The sequence below is a fragment of the Myotis yumanensis genome, unplaced genomic scaffold (assembly GCF_028538775.1).
Source record: "Myotis yumanensis isolate MYYU_CA2020_CCGP unplaced genomic scaffold, mMyoYum1.0.hap1 SCAF_7, whole genome shotgun sequence".
Taxonomy (NCBI): domain Eukaryota; kingdom Metazoa; phylum Chordata; class Mammalia; order Chiroptera; family Vespertilionidae; genus Myotis; species Myotis yumanensis.
This window is the reverse complement of record NW_027223758.1, coordinates 9689915-9707136: the sequence shown is the minus strand read 5'-3', so window position 1 is coordinate 9707136 and position 17222 is coordinate 9689915. Positions and strand designations below refer to the sequence as shown.

At 47.5% G+C, this 17222-nt stretch overlaps 1 protein-coding gene across 4 annotated transcripts in view; it reads left to right on the top strand.

Annotated features, from left to right (window-relative positions):
- The window catches only part of TSHZ2 (teashirt zinc finger homeobox 2), a 431357-nt gene that overhangs the window by 241763 nt on the left and 172372 nt on the right, over positions 1-17222 (top strand). For 2 of the 4 annotated variants that reach the window (XM_070419747.1, XM_070419750.1), the window contains exon 2: positions 8375-15316. In XM_070419747.1, coding sequence (XP_070275848.1) covers positions 8375-11442 — 3068 coding nt within the window. In that variant the 3' untranslated portion in view covers positions 11443-15316. Of the gene's footprint in view, positions 1-8374; positions 15317-17222 lie in introns of those variants that run through there. The other 2 variants (XM_070419749.1, XM_070419748.1) reach the window with 2 other exon arrangements.

Below are 17222 nucleotides of genomic sequence, written 5' to 3'. Positions count from 1 at the left end.
GTACTCATACGTGCCGGATGAGATCCTAGGTGGCTGAGCACAAAGCATTTGCGGAGGAGACCTCTGCCTGGAGCATTCGTCATCCCTCTCAATGCAACACCCAAGGCCTCTAACAAAGATCTCTCCTCTTGGATGGCAGTTACTTCATTTCTTGAAGATTGCAGACATTATCATTATGGGTAATGACCTAATAAGTTGCTATCCGATGTTTGCACATCACTTCTATGGAAGTTCCCGGCACACAGACCACTGGCTCCTTGTAGGAATGATTTAATAGCGAGCAACAAACCCCAAACTGGAGGAAACTCTTTTCTGTGCATGACACAGACCAAGCTGGCTCATCTCCGGTGCAAATGCCATGGAGAAGCTTCTGGCGTGGGGCAGGAGTGAGAGCTAACAGACTGCCACTGCCAATGGGTTCCACCTCTGGGGGTGCAGGTGGCGATCAGGACGTAAAGTGCTAGAACGGGCCTGGCTGGTGAGACTCAGTTGGGTGGGCATCATCCATGTACTGATAGGTTGCTTGTTCAATTCCTGGTCAGGCCACTACCTGGGTTTTGGGCTTGATCCCCAGTAGGGAGCATGCAGAAAGCCACTAATAGATGTTTTGCCCTCTCTCTCACCCTCTCTCTTCCTCTCTTTCTAAAAATCCATTTTAAAAATCTTTTTAAAAATAAAATAAAGTGCCTAGGACAGGGCTGGCAAGTCCAGAGGTCGTCCTCCTGACTTCCACACTTTATCATATTTGATCCTCCTAACTGTAAAGTGAATACCGCCATCAGGCTCATTTTACAGCTGAGGAAGTTGAGTCTCTGGAAGTTCCAGTAACTTTCCCAAAATCCCATTTCCATGGTAATCGACAAATCTGAAACAAGGCCAGTAGGCCATCCTGTCCGTTCATTAACTGATCAGCAATTGAATCAGTGACTTCCATTTCTCTCTCGCTCCGTGTTTCCGGTTACAAACTGGGAGCAACTGTCTAGGCCAGCCGTGGGCAAATTACAGCTCACGGGCCAGATCCGGCCCATTTGAAATGAATAAAACTAAAAAAAAAAAAAAAAAAAAAAGACCGTACCCTTTTATGTAATGATGTTTACTTTGAATTTATATTAGTTCACACAAACACTCCATCCATGCTTTTGTTCCGGCCCTCCGGTCCAGTTTAAGAACCCATTGTGGCCTTTGCGTCAAAAAGTTTGCCCACCCCTGGTCTAGGCCAAAGGTGTTTTGTCTTATTTTTTTAAGATTTTTTATTGATTTTGTGAGAGAGAGGAAGGGAAAGAGACAGTGAAAGATTAGTTGGCTGCCTCCTGCACACCCGCTACTGGGGATCAAGCCTGCAATCCAGGCCTGTGCCCTGACCAGGAACCAAATGTGTGACCTTCCGTGCATAGTATGACGCCGAACCCACAGAGAAGCACCAGCCGGTCCGTTTTGCCTTTTGATCCCCGGAGAGGAAAGGAGTTGGAATTCTCAAAGTCGTATTCTCTTTTCACAGAGCTGGTACCCACACACTCATATGGACCTGAGCAGGGAGAAGTCGATTGGTTAAATATCTTGGTACTAATTATAAATTTGCCCTGTACAGCAAGCATGTGTACCCACCATGGATCTTGTTCCATGATTTCTATTCCATGACCTTGGGGTGGGGCTGAGAGTTTGCATTTCTAACAAGTTACCAGGGGATGCTGCAGTGCTGGTCCAGGCCGCCCTTTGCCCGGACACAGCCCTGGGAGGTGGGCAGCCCTGGGATGGTCACTGCTTTTTGGGATCGACAGATGATAAAGTCAAAGCTGGTATGAGCAAGCACCAGAGAGGCATGCCTGATCTTCAGTCTCTTTGCCTCCCCTGGGTCCCTTGGTTCAGGGTTTGCAAATGGATGGGCCCCAGACATACTTGATTTCATCCACCTGGTTTGTCCACACAAATTATCCAAAACCCTAGGACCCTGGCTGCTCCTTGATAGCAGCTGCGCTCTTTCAGTGTGGCATAAACCTTCCAGTCACCCACAGCCCCGCTGCGCCTCTCTAGTGGGTACCAGATTGTCTCCCTTCCGCCTGAACTGCTTTGCCCATTTAAGTTACCTGCCTTCCTCCAGGAATGCATGACCTTCCCCCTCCATCTGTGTGCAGCTTCTCTCCACGATGCCCCTCTTTACCCGCCGTGGCCTTTGGAGAGCGCTGTGATGCAAGTCCCAGTGAAACTCGACTTAAAGTACCTTGCATGTGCCGGCTGCATAACGTCTCTTGATTAAATGAATAAACAGATGAACCTCACAGGCACGGCCGAGTACTCACTTCCCCTCACTTCGACTTTAGGCCTTTTCTGCTGATGACCGAGACGTGGGCAAAGTCACAAAACATGATTAGAAGACAACTTGACAGTCCAAAGAGCTGTGGCGATGGCCCAGGAGAGTGCCCACCACAGGAGCACATTAAGTAAATGGACTTTTTGTTTCATACAGACCCCACCTGTTAGGCATCCATTGCGCTTGGAGAGTGCTCCAATCCACTGAATGGTCTGCAGGAAATAACAGGAGAGACGTTGCTGTCTTTAATGACTTTCAGAAAGTTCTCCCTCCATCTCTGCAGAGCACTTAGGGGCTTGGGAGAAGTCGCTCGTCATGGCACCCAGTGCATCTTCAACATCCCTTTCGACAGAGAGCTCACCTGGCCCTGTGTTCATAGAGGAGGGACTACGCCTTCCCCCTCCATCCGGGTGCTGAGTTCTGCATGGTGTGGCAGGGATAAAAAGCCACGTGCCACGACTGTTGTTTTTCCCGTTGAAAGTGTTCCTGTTAGAAATGTGCGTGAACTTTGATGATTTCTTTAGACGGCAGGAAGGCCAGGCCTTGGCTCGTGTTCCTGGGCTCTCTGTAAAGTGAATGGTGTCAGCCTATCGCCTCCTGGAACACAGAGCACATAGGTCCCTTCAACCCAGGGCCAGGCCACCACCGAAGTGGAGCTCAGCCTCCTTGCACTAAATCCTCCATCGGTTCCTCAGCCTGCCAACAAGAGTGCCAATTAGTGCCAATAATTGTAGCCGTACTCGACCATGGTCACCAAAACACTAGAGGCTCATGACAGGGAGACCTCCTCTGTGTCATCAGTTAGCGTACCTACGGGGTACATGGCAAGAAACTCTTGCAACCTCCTCATTTACGTCCGCCTGCCCACTGGAATCTTCATGTGATTTTAAACTGTCATTTAGTGGGGCAGATTGGCGAAAATGATCCTGTCACCTCCGGATGTGTTTTTAAATGAGGTCTTGGTTGAATTCTGGGCTAGCGTCTGAAATCAGCTTTATATTCTATATCGTGATAACTCCGCTGCCACTTTAGAAACCATCAGTGCTTTACCGAAACACTTTATTGTGGATTTTCAAGGCCACCCCACAAATGGACACCCAGCAAAAATATATGTCATTGAACAACAGGCCACCTCTGAATTATTTTGCACAATTTCATTTAAATCTTTCTGACTAGACATTTCTGGAGCAATTGAGGTGGTGTTATTTTTTTAATTGTTTCTCCTTGTTTTTTTCTAACCTTTAATATAAGAGGTGATTTCTAAATATTAAAGGTTTATTTCTGAAATTCAAAAATGTGCAACATATGTATTTCTCTAATACATTTCTCCTTTTTTAAGCCAAGACTTCAGGGGAAGCCCTCCCTGATGTTTGTGTAGTGTGTCTGTTGGGACAGCGAATGCACCCTGTCCATGACAAATCAGTCTGTACTTTCGAAGTTCCCATGTGTGAGAATTTTTTTAATCAAAATCTGCTCCGCCAAAGGGTGTGTTTTCTGAATTTTTGCAGTCTTGGTGCTTATCTGCACTCTTCACACTTCGAAGTCTAAATCCACAGCTCAGGGATACCTAGCAGCAAAGCTGAAGGCTGAGTTGTTCCAAAAGGATGAAGTAGGCACAGTCCTTCTGATTTCTTCATTGAGAAAACTTGATCGGGTGGTTCTAATTCACACCTGACTCATGTTGGGCAGGGGGTATCTTTACCCATCACAGGTGCCAATGACATGGCTGAGAAGCGGAGCCAGAGTTTGCCCCTGGAGTAGCCCCTTCCATTCCATGACCTACCTATTCACTCATTCACTTAGAGTTCATGGGCATCATTCTGTGCAGGGTGTGCCCTCAGTGCTGCGGGGAGCAAGGCCTCTGTCTTCAGGGGGACAGAAATTTGACCTTTATATCCAGGAGGAGGAGGCAATCAGAAACAAACAAGATTTCCGAGTGTACTGGGTGCCATAGGGATTTCAGCACGTAGATTGATAAGATCTAGAGTTGCACAGAGAGGGGCCATTTGAGCTGAAACCTGAAGAATGAAAAAGAAGCAACTATGGGTGGGTCCAAAGAAAGAACTTAGCAGGTAGAGAAATCGTTACTTCCAAAGAACCGTGTGAAGGGTGGGTGGTGAAGCAGGAGCAAGCGGACTGCTATGTCTTTGGCTTGGACAGGGAATGCACCCTGCAAGAGCAACAAAGCAGAGAGGCCAGGCCCAATCCTCACACTCTTGTGCTAAGGGCTTGAATTTTATTGTAGGTGCAGCAGAATGACATTGCAGGAGTTGAAACAGAGCAATTGTCATCACCTAATACCTTTCACAAGGAATGTGCTAGCAGTTCTTTGAAAAACAGGCCGGAGTCAGTCACCCAAGCGAACAACGATGGTGGACCCGGCAGAGCAGAGGCCGGGAGTGGAGCGGAAAGTAGCGCTCGTGTGGGTCGCTCACGCATAGCACTGACAGAGTTTGCTCATGAGTCAGCTGTCCTGGCAACGGAGACGCTTCCTGTGGCCAGAGTCGGACAGTGGGAAGGGAGGAAATGAGGAATTTAGTTCGGAATGAAAGATCTTTTACCCGGAATCAAGGAGATTCTACAGACCTTATCGGGTGCATAAGCTTTAGTCCTTTCTCACCGTGTCTCAGTGGAATTGCAATCGTCTTCTTTTGCTAAATAAGTATTCATAAGAATCAACTTGCCACTCATCCACTTCACCAAGGCTCACACATGAAGCAAGCTTATTAAACAAATCATCGGGAGAGAAAGAGAGAGAGAGACAGATGCTCATTATCCGGCCCAATCACCCCCTTCTGGCTGCCCTCCCTCTCCCGCCTCAGCTGCCCGTGGCAGACAAAACCACTTAAGTGAGGTGAGCAGTTCTAAATGTAGAATATTAACATGTGTTTTTAAAAATTACTTGGAACCCGCCGCCATTGTTCTAATACACTGACTTTGACGGATGTTTCGGCACTTTTTTTATGAGGCTCTTCAATGCGTTACCTTATCGGGTGCATAAGCTTTAGTCTGTCCTGCAGAAGAAAACAGACAAGAAGGGTCTCCCAGCACGAGTTACTCTCCTGTAAAGGCGATAGTAAACATGCTAATGCCTAATTAAGCAGAAAATTCTATCTGTACTGTGGGGGAGGCGCTGGCTGCCTCCGACTTCTCTTCTGGGGAATCCATTTAGAAGGACAAAGTGGATTGTGGAATTGAGCTGGTCCAGAGAGCTCAGCTTCCCACTGTCAGCAGAAAAGAAAGAACACTTCTCTCCTCCTTGTGCAAAAATGACTACACAGGCTGGGTGTGTGTGTGGGGGGGGGGGGGGGGGGTGCACACGCACACACATGTGTCTTTCATCAACCCACACAAAATAACATGAATTACTTCCCAGCTTCCCACTAAGTATCAGGCCCTGTGCTAGGCACTGAAAATATTGAGAGGAAAAACCTTAGCAACGCCCTTAGCCAGCTGTGATGACAGAAAGCCCTCTTTTTTTCCTAAATGTATCCCCTTCTCTGTGTGTGTCTGTGTGTGCATGTGCGCACGCATTTTTCCTTGTGTCTGTAGTACATTCCCCATATGTGTGGTGACTATGTCTTAGCCGGAACAGTAGTCTTGGGTCATGTGTGTTGTCCCAGAGCAAGAGTGACAATGCCCCTCTAGTTCTCAGGAGGGATCCCTCTTGGTTGATAAAATTTGCCCAATTCTTTGAAGCACTTTGGTTGACTCTGTAACAATTTTGTTTATTAATTTCGTAACAGATGTTCTCCTTGAACTTAATGATATGACTCTTTTTGCAAACATATAAATTAGTCCAAGAAAAAAGAAAATTCGGTGAGGATGAGGGGGTCGTCTAATTCAGTCCTTCGGCTATTTTTGAACCAGGGTTTTCTTGTAAGCAATGACCACTTATTAATGGTGGTTTGACTAGATCGAGTAGCTTTTTGTGTCTGGAAATTAATTTATGGAACTAGAAACCAGCACACCAGTTTCATGAAAAGCCCACTTGTCAACTTGCTAGGAAAGTGAAAACACAACACCAAGAGCAATAAAATACTGAGCACGGCCATGAATCTGGTAGCTGGACTCAATTTTTACATTTCATCTTGTTTGATGGTACCGTGCCCTTAAAATCGTGAGCTCTTGTCCCCAGAATTCCCACAATTCTCCCCTCTGAAGTGGTTATCCATTTAGTGACATTTCAGTGAACTTCCACTGCTAACCTGTAACCTTGGGGTCTCTGCAGTGTTTTCTTATTTAGTTGGTTGGTAATAGAAAGAGAGTGGAGCCTGGTGGTTAAGACCATGGATTCTCTCATCAGTCAGGGTGCATGTCATGACTATGATACTAGCTGTGTGGTCTTGAGAAAATTTCTTAACCTGAAAGCCTCAGTTTCCCCATATGGGAAATGGAAATAATAATAGTTCCTACTCCATGTAGGTATGAGATGAAACGAACGAATGTATTCGCAGTATGGTCAGCATAGGTCTTAGGAGAGTGATTGCTCACTAATATTCCTCCTCAGCAGCAGGAGCCTTTGGGGTTCCTACTGCAGCTGCTCTATCCCCAATAACCCCTTTCCCTCCTAATCCTCCGCCTGCCTACAGGACAGACCTCCAATGCATGATCCCCCTTCCCATTCCCTGGTGAGTGGGAATATTGCCATTGTCCTGGGGTTTCTCCCACCTGCACTGAGGAAGAGATAGAGGCTCAGAAGGAAGGCACCACTCTGAGATCATGCAGGCCTTGCAAATCTAAGGCCAGATCGCCCTTGCTTTGATGTTTCTTTGGTTGCATTTTATCCATGTGGCTCTGAAAAGGGCCGGTGAAGAAAATGAGCACCTGGGCACAAATAGTCCCATTCCTCATCTCCACGAATGGCTATTTGCCCATTAATTCCCTCTGCGCCCACTCTCTCATGCCTTCATTTTCCCTATGCAATTACGGGTCCTAAATCCTTTCAGAGAGGGGAAGGCATGCATCCCCAATAGCATTTTGCATCTACAAATCAAACGTAAAATTGGCACCTCCTGACGGTTCCCCACAAATCACAGTGCATTTGAAATTACAGGCACAAGACAGAGGGAATTTTCCACCGGGTCTGGGAAGGTTTTCATAAAGCTGTTTGAGAATAGTAAGATAGTCCCCAAACCTCCCATTCTGACACCATTTGCTATTATTTTAAAATCATTGTTTGCTGAGCTTACATAATTTTTTGGCTATCAATGGAAGATCTTTTTCAGGACTCCATAATCTCTCTTCCTGCTGTGTGATGCTGTACAAATAAAAATATAACAAAAGGACACCAGCTATCATGAATATGAGCCTGTACATTCAGATTACTTCTGAGCACTCAAAAATGACTTGTTAAATGATCATATGTCAGTAGGCCCTGGTGTCTTGGTAAACCTTATGATGGAGATGCCAAGGGCCAAGTCTTAGCTTTCTTGTGCACAACGTCCTTCTCGGTAGAGATATGTCTTTAATAGGCTTTGGATTTTAGTCCGGCTTTCCTGAAAGTCACACACATGAACTTAGCAACTGTCCCATTAAAGGAATATTAGAGTGCTATTCCTTAAACATGACGATCATTAACTTAGAATTCTAGGCATTTGTGAGGAACTATAGCTCCTGCCAAATAAGAAACCAAGGAGGCCCAAGCTGGTTTGGCTCAGTGGATAGAGCGTCAGCCTGCAGACTGAAGGGTCCCAGGTTCAGTTCTGGCCAAGGGCACGTACCTTGGTTGCAGGTTCCCCGGTCCTGGTCAGGGTACATGCAAGAGGCAACCAGTCTATGTGTATCTCTCACATGGATGCTTCTCTCTGTCTCTCCCTCTTCCTTACACTCTCTAAAAAGTGAATGGAAACATATCCTCGGGTGAGGATTAACAAAAAAAAAAGAAGCCAAGGAAGGTTAGGTAGCACACAGGGCATCATTTGGCTTTTCCTGTATCCGTTGCCTACCGTTCATGCACGTGTAGATGGATTGCTCTTCAGTGGGATGTGGAAAGCCCTTGTCCCAGTGGAAATCGGGTGGAACCTGTGACCTGGTGTTGATATTTCATCTCTTCTTGTCTTTCAGGCTACGCCCAGGAGGAGCAGCTGAAGGACCAGGAGGAGATAAAAGAGGAAGAGGAGGAGGAGGAAGACAGCGGTTCCGTGGTTCAGCTCCAGAGCAGCAATGACCCCGGGACAGACGAGGAGCTAGACATGGGCCCGGAGCCGAAGGGCTGCTTCAGCTACCAGAACTCCCCGGGCAGCCACTTGTCCAACCAGGACGCGGAGAGCGAGTCTCTGCTGAGCGACGCCAGTGACCCCGTGTCCGACGTCAAGAGCGTGTGTGGCCGGGATGCCCCGGACAAGACAGCCGGCGCTCGGCCCAAGCTGCCCGGGGAAGCCCACAACTGCATGGACAAAATGACGGCCGTCTACGCCAACATCTTGTCTGATTCCTACTGGTCAGGCCTGGGCCTGGGCTTCAAGCTGTCCAACAGCGACAGGCGGCATTGTGACACCCGAAATGGCAGCAGCAAGACAGATTTTGATTGGCACCAAGACGCTCTGTCCAAAAGCCTGCAGCAGAACCTGCCCTCCAGGTCCGTGTCGAAGCCCAGCCTGTTCAGCTCGGTGCAGCTGTACCGGCAGAGCAGCAAGGCGTGCGGGAGCGTCTTCACCGGGGCCAGCAGGTTCCGCTGCCGCCAGTGCAGCGCTGCCTATGACACCCTGGTCGAGCTGACCGTGCACATGAACGAGACGGGCCACTACCAAGACGACAACCGCAAAAAAGACAAGCTTCGGCCCCTGAGCTACTCCAAGCCCCGCAAGCGGGCCTTCCAGGACATGGACAAGGAGGACGCCCAGAAGGTGCTGAAGTGCATGTTCTGTGGCGACTCTTTCGATTCCCTCCAAGATTTGAGCGTCCACATGATCAAAACGAAACATTACCAAAAAGTGCCTTTGAAAGAGCCAGTCCCCACCATTTCATCAAAAATGGTCGCTCCGGCGAAGAAACGCGTCTTTGATGTCAACCGGCCGTGTTCCCCGGACTCCACCACGGGGTCGTTCGCAGACTCGTTTTCGTCCCCGAAGAGCAGCAGCCTGCAGCTGTCCTCCAACAACCGCTACGGCTACCAGAACGGCGCCAGCTACACCTGGCAGTTCGAGGCCTGCAAGTCCCAGATCCTAAAGTGCATGGAGTGTGGGAGCTCCCACGACACCTTGCAGCAGCTCACCACCCACATGATGGTCACAGGTCACTTTCTCAAGGTCACCAGCTCTGCCTCCAAGAAAGGGAAGCAGCTGGTGTTAGACCCGCTGGCGGTGGAGAAAATGCAGTCTTTGTCGGACGCGCCGAACAGTGATTCTCTGGCTCCCAAGCCTTCAAGTAACTCAGCTTCCGACTGTGCAGCTTCCACGACTGAGATAAAGAAGGAGAGTAAGAAAGAAAAGCCAGAGGAGGCCAACCAGGAGGAGAAAGCCGTGAAAAGCGAGGACTATGAAGACCCTCTACAAAAGCCTTTAGACCCCACAATAAAGTATCAGTACCTGCGGGAGGAGGATCTGGAAGACGGCTCCAAGGGTGGAGGGGACATCCTGAAGTCCCTGGAAAACACCGTCACCACCGCCATCAACAAGGCCCAGAATGGGGCTCCCAGCTGGAGCGCGTACCCCAGCATCCACGCCGCCTACCAGCTGTCGGAGGGCACCAAGGCCTCCTTGCCTCTGAGCTCCCAGGTGCTGCAGATGCGGCCTAACCTCACCAACAAGTTGAGGCCGATTGCTCCCAAGTGGAAAGTCATGCCCCTGGTTTCCGTGCCCACGAACCTGGCCCCGTACACTCAAGTGAAGAAGGAGCCAGAAGACAGAGAGGAAATGGTGAAGGAGTGTGGGAAGGAAAGTCCCCGCGAAGAGGCGTCATCTTTCAGCCACAATGAGGGTGAGTCCTGCTCCAACAACGAGCCCCCTTCCGAATCCAAAAAGGCTGAGCCTTGTCCCCCAAAGGAGGAGGACAAGCCGATGAAAGAGGGCGGTGAGAAGGAGAAACCCCAGCCCCTGGAGCCCGCGTCTCCCCTCAGCAACGGGTGTGCCCTCGCCAACCACACGTCGGCCCTGCCGTGCATCAACCCGCTCAGCGCGCTGCAGTCCGTCCTGAACAACCACCTGGGCAAAGCCACGGAGCCCCTGCGCTCCCCGTCCTGCTCCAGCCCCAGCTCAAGCACAATCTCTATGTTTCACAAGTCGAGTCTCAGTGCCATGGACAAGCCGGCCTTGAGTCCTGCCACTGCGAGGCCGGCCAGCGTGTCCAGGCGCTACCTGTTTGAGAACAATGATCAGCCCATCGATCTGACCAAGTCCAAAAGCAAGAAAGCCGAGTCCTTGCAAGCACAATCCTGCACGTCCCCGCCTCAGAAGCATGCTCTGTCTGACATCGCGGACATGGTCAAAGTCCTCCCCAAAGCCACCACCCCGAAGCCCGCCGCTTCCTCCAGGGTCCCGCCCATGAAGCTGGAAGTGGACGTCAGGCGCTTCGAGGACGTCTCCAGTGAAGTCTCGACATTGCATAAAAGAAAGGGCCGGCAGTCCAACTGGAACCCTCAGCACCTTCTGATCCTGCAGGCTCAGTTTGCCTCCAGCCTATTCCAGACGTCGGAGGGCAAGTACCTGCTGTCCGACCTGGGCCCCCAAGAGCGAATGCAGATCTCAAAGTTTACGGGACTCTCCATGACCACCATCAGCCACTGGCTGGCCAACGTCAAGTACCAGCTTAGGAAAACGGGAGGGACGAAATTTCTGAAAAACATGGACAAAGGCCACCCCATCTTTTATTGTAGTGACTGTGCCTCCCAGTTCAGAACCCCTTCTACCTACATCAGCCACTTAGAATCTCACCTCGGTTTCCAAATGAAGGACATGACCCGCATGGCCGTGGAGCAGCAAGGCAAGGTGGACCAAGAGATCTCCCGGGTGTCGTCGGCTCAGAGGTCTCCGGAAACCATAGCTGGCGAAGAGGACACAGATTCTAAGTTCAAGTGTAAGTTGTGCTCTCGGACATTTGTGAGCAAACATGCAGTAAAACTCCACCTAAGCAAAACGCACAGCAAGTCACCCGAACACCACTCTCAGTTTGTAACAGACGTGGACGAAGAATAGCTCTGCAGGTATGGGTTTGCTCCCAGGTGGTGTGACGGTGGCCTTGGAGGAGTTCCTTGAAGGGAGATGGGTCTCTTAGGCAGCTAACGTCTCCCCGTACCAGAGGCCAGTAGCCTGCTGGAATAGGACTTAGTTTTACAAAGACTAGAACCTGATAAATAAGTCCTATCTGTTCTCTCATTCGCTCCACTGTAGACTTGGGCATTAGCATGAAATGGGTTTAGGGAGATGGAGCTCACAGGTTCCCGCTTCATGATTCTTGATCCCGGTAGTTTCCCAAGGCCCAGCTTGCCAGGGCCGCCCAAGGCTACACGTCATTTTAATTAGTAAGTACTAATTTCTCTCCCGTCCCATTTCACCACCTCCCCTGCCCATAGGAATGCTAATGACTTAGAAAGTGAGACAGAAAAGGCCATCCACAGAATAAAGACTGTAGAGCTCCTGGGGGCAGCCACTGTGCAGATTTCTTAATCAGCTTATGAGTAGTTTAAAGTTGTCTTTATCATCATTACTTGTAATCAATGCTTTTTGCAGCTACTGTCAGCACTCGCTCCCTTCTGCCCCCTTCCCTTTGCTCATTCCTCCCTTAGGCTTCCCGAGAATGAGCATCTGCCCTGAAGTCAAATGGTAGAAAATAGTATTCTCTGCACAACACTGAGATGGAAAGAGAGGAGGCGTATCTTCTTCTCCCATCTTCCGTTTTCCCTAGGATAGACTGATTCCAGAGTCCATCTGTAAGGAAGATGGGTGCGATGCATGCCCTTGACATTGTATTTTACAGAAAGAAGCAAGAGACTTTCTGCCCACCCATTGCCAATGCACATGGGTCTCCCAGCTTCAAGATGACTTGCATCATGTATCATAGAAGCTCTGTGCCTTGTAGAATCACCAGTGCCCAGACTGTCAATGTCGTCCCAGAAAGAGGGCAGAGGCCAAGGTCAGATACCTTGGCAGACTAGTCACACTGGCCATCTTCAAATATGTTCGAGGCTGGGTCTTAAATCCCTTTTCTCTCAGTTTGTATCTTCTCTGCTGCCTTTTCCCTTCCCTCCATCATGACACCGCCCCATGTGTTAGGGACCCTCACATATATTCAGGGTGTCTTCCACCACAGGCCACACCCCACGCTGACTTAAAGCTTTGGCATTTGCTGGTCCAGCCTATGTTATGCTGGGTTACAGATGAGCTCTTTTGATTATTCACAATAAGACATGAACAGCTATGAATAACAAGGTAGAAGCCCTCACCGTCTCCAATGGTCAGAGTGTTTGTTTTTCAATAGGAAGCTTTCAGGTCAAGCCACAGAGGTATGAGCACTAGCAGGGTCCAGGTGGAGACAGGTGTGTATATAACGTGGCTTCAGGCTCACTTCCCAACAGGGAGGGAGGCTGGAAGAGTATGAGATGGTCACATGAAATAAAGGGTTAAAACGTCGGATCTGGGACTTTCAGTGAAAATATCTAAGACCTTGTGATAAAGGGCATGCCATCCCATAATTCCAATGGCTCTCTGGGCTCCAATGAAGACTATTGTTTTGTTTGCATGTTTTTATCATGATAATTAAAACGTGTTACTGGCAGATTCATCTCTTGCTTTCTAAGCATGATTTGTTCAGCTCGTACTATTGAAAGAAACGCTGAAAATCATCTATTGAATCTACATATGAGCTTGGGGCTCAGCAAATCTATTTATTTGCTCTATAACATTTTAAGTTTTATGTAACTTGCTATTACGCTTTTCTGGTCCTTCCAAAAAAAATGGTGAATATACACAGAATATCCAAAGAGAAGAGACATGTTGCCAATCCCATAGTAGTAGGTTCAAACCATGGTGAAAAGGACAAATAGGTAACGTTTATTTGTGCTACAATAAAGACCAATTTTCCACCTGCTAGGTTTGTAATCATTTTTTAATTTAATATCACTGCCCAAACATTGTGATGTGGAAGTGGAGATGGGGGGAGAAAAAGAAAGCCAGCCATGGTCAAAATCCGAAATGTGCTTACCTGTTCTAGGGAAGCAAAGGTAAACCAATAGTTGGGGGGAAACCCACACAAAAGGTACTGACAGCTGTTAAATGCGTAGATAGGAGAGCTCTGTTCCTCATCTCTCTGCATTTGTTCAGGAATAAATATCTCTGGTTTGGCCTTTTGGAGCCCATATTACAGGGTTATCCTTCTGTGAAATCCGCTCCATCCTGACAGAGACACCGTGAGTCTGAGATTCTGAGGGAGGCACCGCAGAAACACAGGTTTGAGTATTTGGGACTCATTTCAAGCCATGGGAGTGTGCGTGTGTTGTGTGACCATGAAATCAGTGCGGGTGTTGAGTGTGTTTATGGTGTTCTAAACATAGGCCCACCTGCTGGAACGGTTTCCCATGGCACAAAGGTGGCTTTCAGAGGCTTTGGTCACTTAGAAAAGAATCCCTGAGCCCTCGGATCCTCTTTTGGAATAATATTTATGCCAGACCTTGCCCACTGCTTAGAATGATGCATATATGGTTTTAAATGATCACCGAACGAGATCACTGCTATCTGGAACTCTGATTCTCGTTGGTGTGGGCAACAGCATAAATCGCACAAAATGACGTGGAGTTTTAGAAAGCATGATCAAGATTTTGTGAGAAAGTTGGGGGCTTTACTGTATCTACATTCCCTATAGGATGCCAATTTTGACCTGAATTTTCTTTCCTTTCTTGGGTATGTCTTAAATCCTGCAAATTGCTCTGCCAAATGTTAAATACCACTTTTCATTAAATAATAATTAGCAAATATTAAATGTGCATCCCTATTTTAGGAGAGCAGTAATCTGAAAGTATTTCAATTGGTATTTGTATATACTGTACCTTTAAAAACCACATGCTCTTAAACAATAGAAATTAAATAAAAAGCAAATTAATGAATCTAAAATTCATAAGGACTTGAAATTTTAGTCATTACCATGTGATATGGTGTATACATTTAGCAGCACATTTAGCCTTGAAATCGGTGGCAAGAATGAATTCTAGTCCAAGAGCTGCCACCTTTGATGTGGATGATTTAATAAAAATCCATGTTCATGGTGAACAGCATGTAAGGTTGCCAGATAAAACACAGGATGTCCGGTTTAATTCGAAGTTCAAATAACTGAAAAACATGGGTTTTTTTCAGTTAAAATGTGGTTTTTTTTTAGTTCAGGATAAGTGTGTCCTAAATAGTACAGTAGCCATATTTATACTAAAAAAAATCATTGTTTATCTGAGATTCAAATTTAAGTGGGAATTCTGTATTTTTATTGGCTAAATCTGGCAACCCTAACAACATGGATTATCTGACTATCTGGAAGAGCAAAATGGCTAGTCTAATATTTTTAAAATTACAGTTGACATATAATAGTGTATTAATTTTAGGTGTACAGCATAGTGATGAGACATTTATATAACTTACAAATTCTAATGCCCGCCTAACATCATACAAAGTTATTACAATACTAGAAGCCCAATGCACAAAATTCATGCAAGAGTAGGCATTCCTTCCCCCATCTGCCGGCATTGGCTTCCCTCTGGCATCTGGGACCTGGGCTTCCCTCACAGCCTCAGCTTCATCTGGAAGGTCGTCCAGAAGGACATCTGGTCTAATTAGCATATTACACTTCTATTATTATAGATTATTGACTATATTCCCTATGCTATGCTTTACATTCCCACGACTGTTTTTATAACTGGCAATTTGTACTTCTTAATCCCTTCCCATTTTCACCCATCCCCCCAACCCCACTCCCATCTGGCAACCACCAATTTGTTTTCTGTATTTATGAGTGTATTTCTATTGTGTTTGTTCCTTTCTTTTGTTTTTTAGATTTCACATATAAGTAAAAGCATATGGTATTGGTCTTTGTCTGACTTATTTCACTTAGCACAATACCCTCTAGGTTCATCCATTTTGTTGCAGATGATACGATTTCACCCTTTTTATGGCTGAGTAAGATTCCATTGTATACATGCACCATGTCTTCTTCATCCAATCTCCTATTGATGGTCACCTAGGTTGCTTCCATATCTTGGCTATTGTAAGTAACGTTGCAATGAACCTAACAATGCGCATGTCTTTTTAAATTAGTGTTTTGGATTTCTTTGGATAGATACCCAGAAGTTGAATTATTGGGTCATAGGTAGTTCTATTTTTAATTTTTTGAGGAACCTCTAAACTGTTTTCCATAGTGGCTGCACCAATTTACAAACCCACCAATGAGGGTTCTCTTTTCTTCACATCCTCACCAACAGTGTTGTTTATTTATTGTTGATATGTGCTGGACTCATTCATATCTATAAGAGGCATGGACCTTCCTTCAACCATTAAACAAATCTACCTTCCCTCCTTTCTTCCTTCCTTCCTTCTCTCCTTCCTTCCCTCTGTCCTTCCTTTCTTCCTTCCCTCCCTTCTTCCATCCTTCCTTCCTTTCTGACCCACCACCCCCCGCATTGTTTTCACCCTTCTCATCACATCAGTGGTGCTTTGGCTCCACAGCAGCTTCCAGTCCACATGGACATGTAGTGGTGACCCAGCAGTTGTGCTGACTGTATAGCAGCCCAAGTGCCGGGCCTGCCCCAGGCGCTTCATGAACATTCTTTCACTGTATTCCCACAACAGCCTGTGAGGGAGAGGTGGATTCAACCAAATTCCAGGAGAGGAAATGGAGGCAGAGAGTCTGCGTGAATTCCCCAAGATTCCATAATCTCTGAGCCTCACTCGTTTTCACCTAGCCAGAAAGCCATCACTCCATGCCCGGCACGGTGCTGATCCCAGGGAATGAACCAGTGGCCAGGACAAGAGAACGCCTTTGAGCCTAGTGACAGACATAGATGGGCAGGCCGGGGGAAACGTTGAATGGAGCCCATGGGAGGGCATCTGCCCACTTCAAGGGAAGTGAAGAGGGGACTGGTGTTTAGGAGGCAGCGTGATGTTAGAGGAAGACTCTGGCTGCCAAGGTCCGGAGCCTGAGTTCAAACCCCAACTCCTGAACTCTGGTTGATGTGCCCTGTAAAATGTGGACATATGAAAGTTGTGAGGATTAAGTAAATGTATGCAGTTCTTTTCCATAAAGCCTAGCACATAGTAGGTTCACAAGAAAATCTTATTCTAGACTGTCACTACAGGGCCCTGCCATGTCCCTCAGCCTCCCCTGAGATATATGAAACTTGCAGTCTTGCTGGCCATGGTGGCTCAGTGGTTGAGCGTTGACCTATGGACCAGGAGGTCACGGTTCGATTCCCGGTCAGGGCATATGCCCAGGTTGCAGGCTCAATCCCCGATCGTGCAGGAGGCAGTGGATCAATGATTCACTCTCATCATTGATATTTCTGCCTCTCTCCCCCTCTCCCTTCCTCTCTGAAATCAATAAAAATATATTTGAGGGGGGGAAACCCTTGCAGTCTTCCCAGATTATTAATGACTGGGAAGGTGATCCATGGGCCCTCAACCTGTGGTTTAATTATAACGATCTCAACTGACAGCAAAACTAGCACTCATTGGCCTCTTCCTTTGAGCCGGGCATGCTTCTTCATCTCATCCTGATTTTGCAAATAGCTCAAAAGGTTTCATGATTTGTCTGAGAACACACAGTAAATGTACAGGTGACATTCAAACCCAGGGCGGCCCCATACTCACCAACTGGTCTCGGCCCCTCGGTTTCTCCTCCACCTTGCCTGCTGGTTTCCGGGTGCTACTCAGGCTAGGCGTACACAATCAACAGTGCAGAGAAAAGGCTGTAAATGTGCCTCAGCGTTGAGTGATGAGCAAGG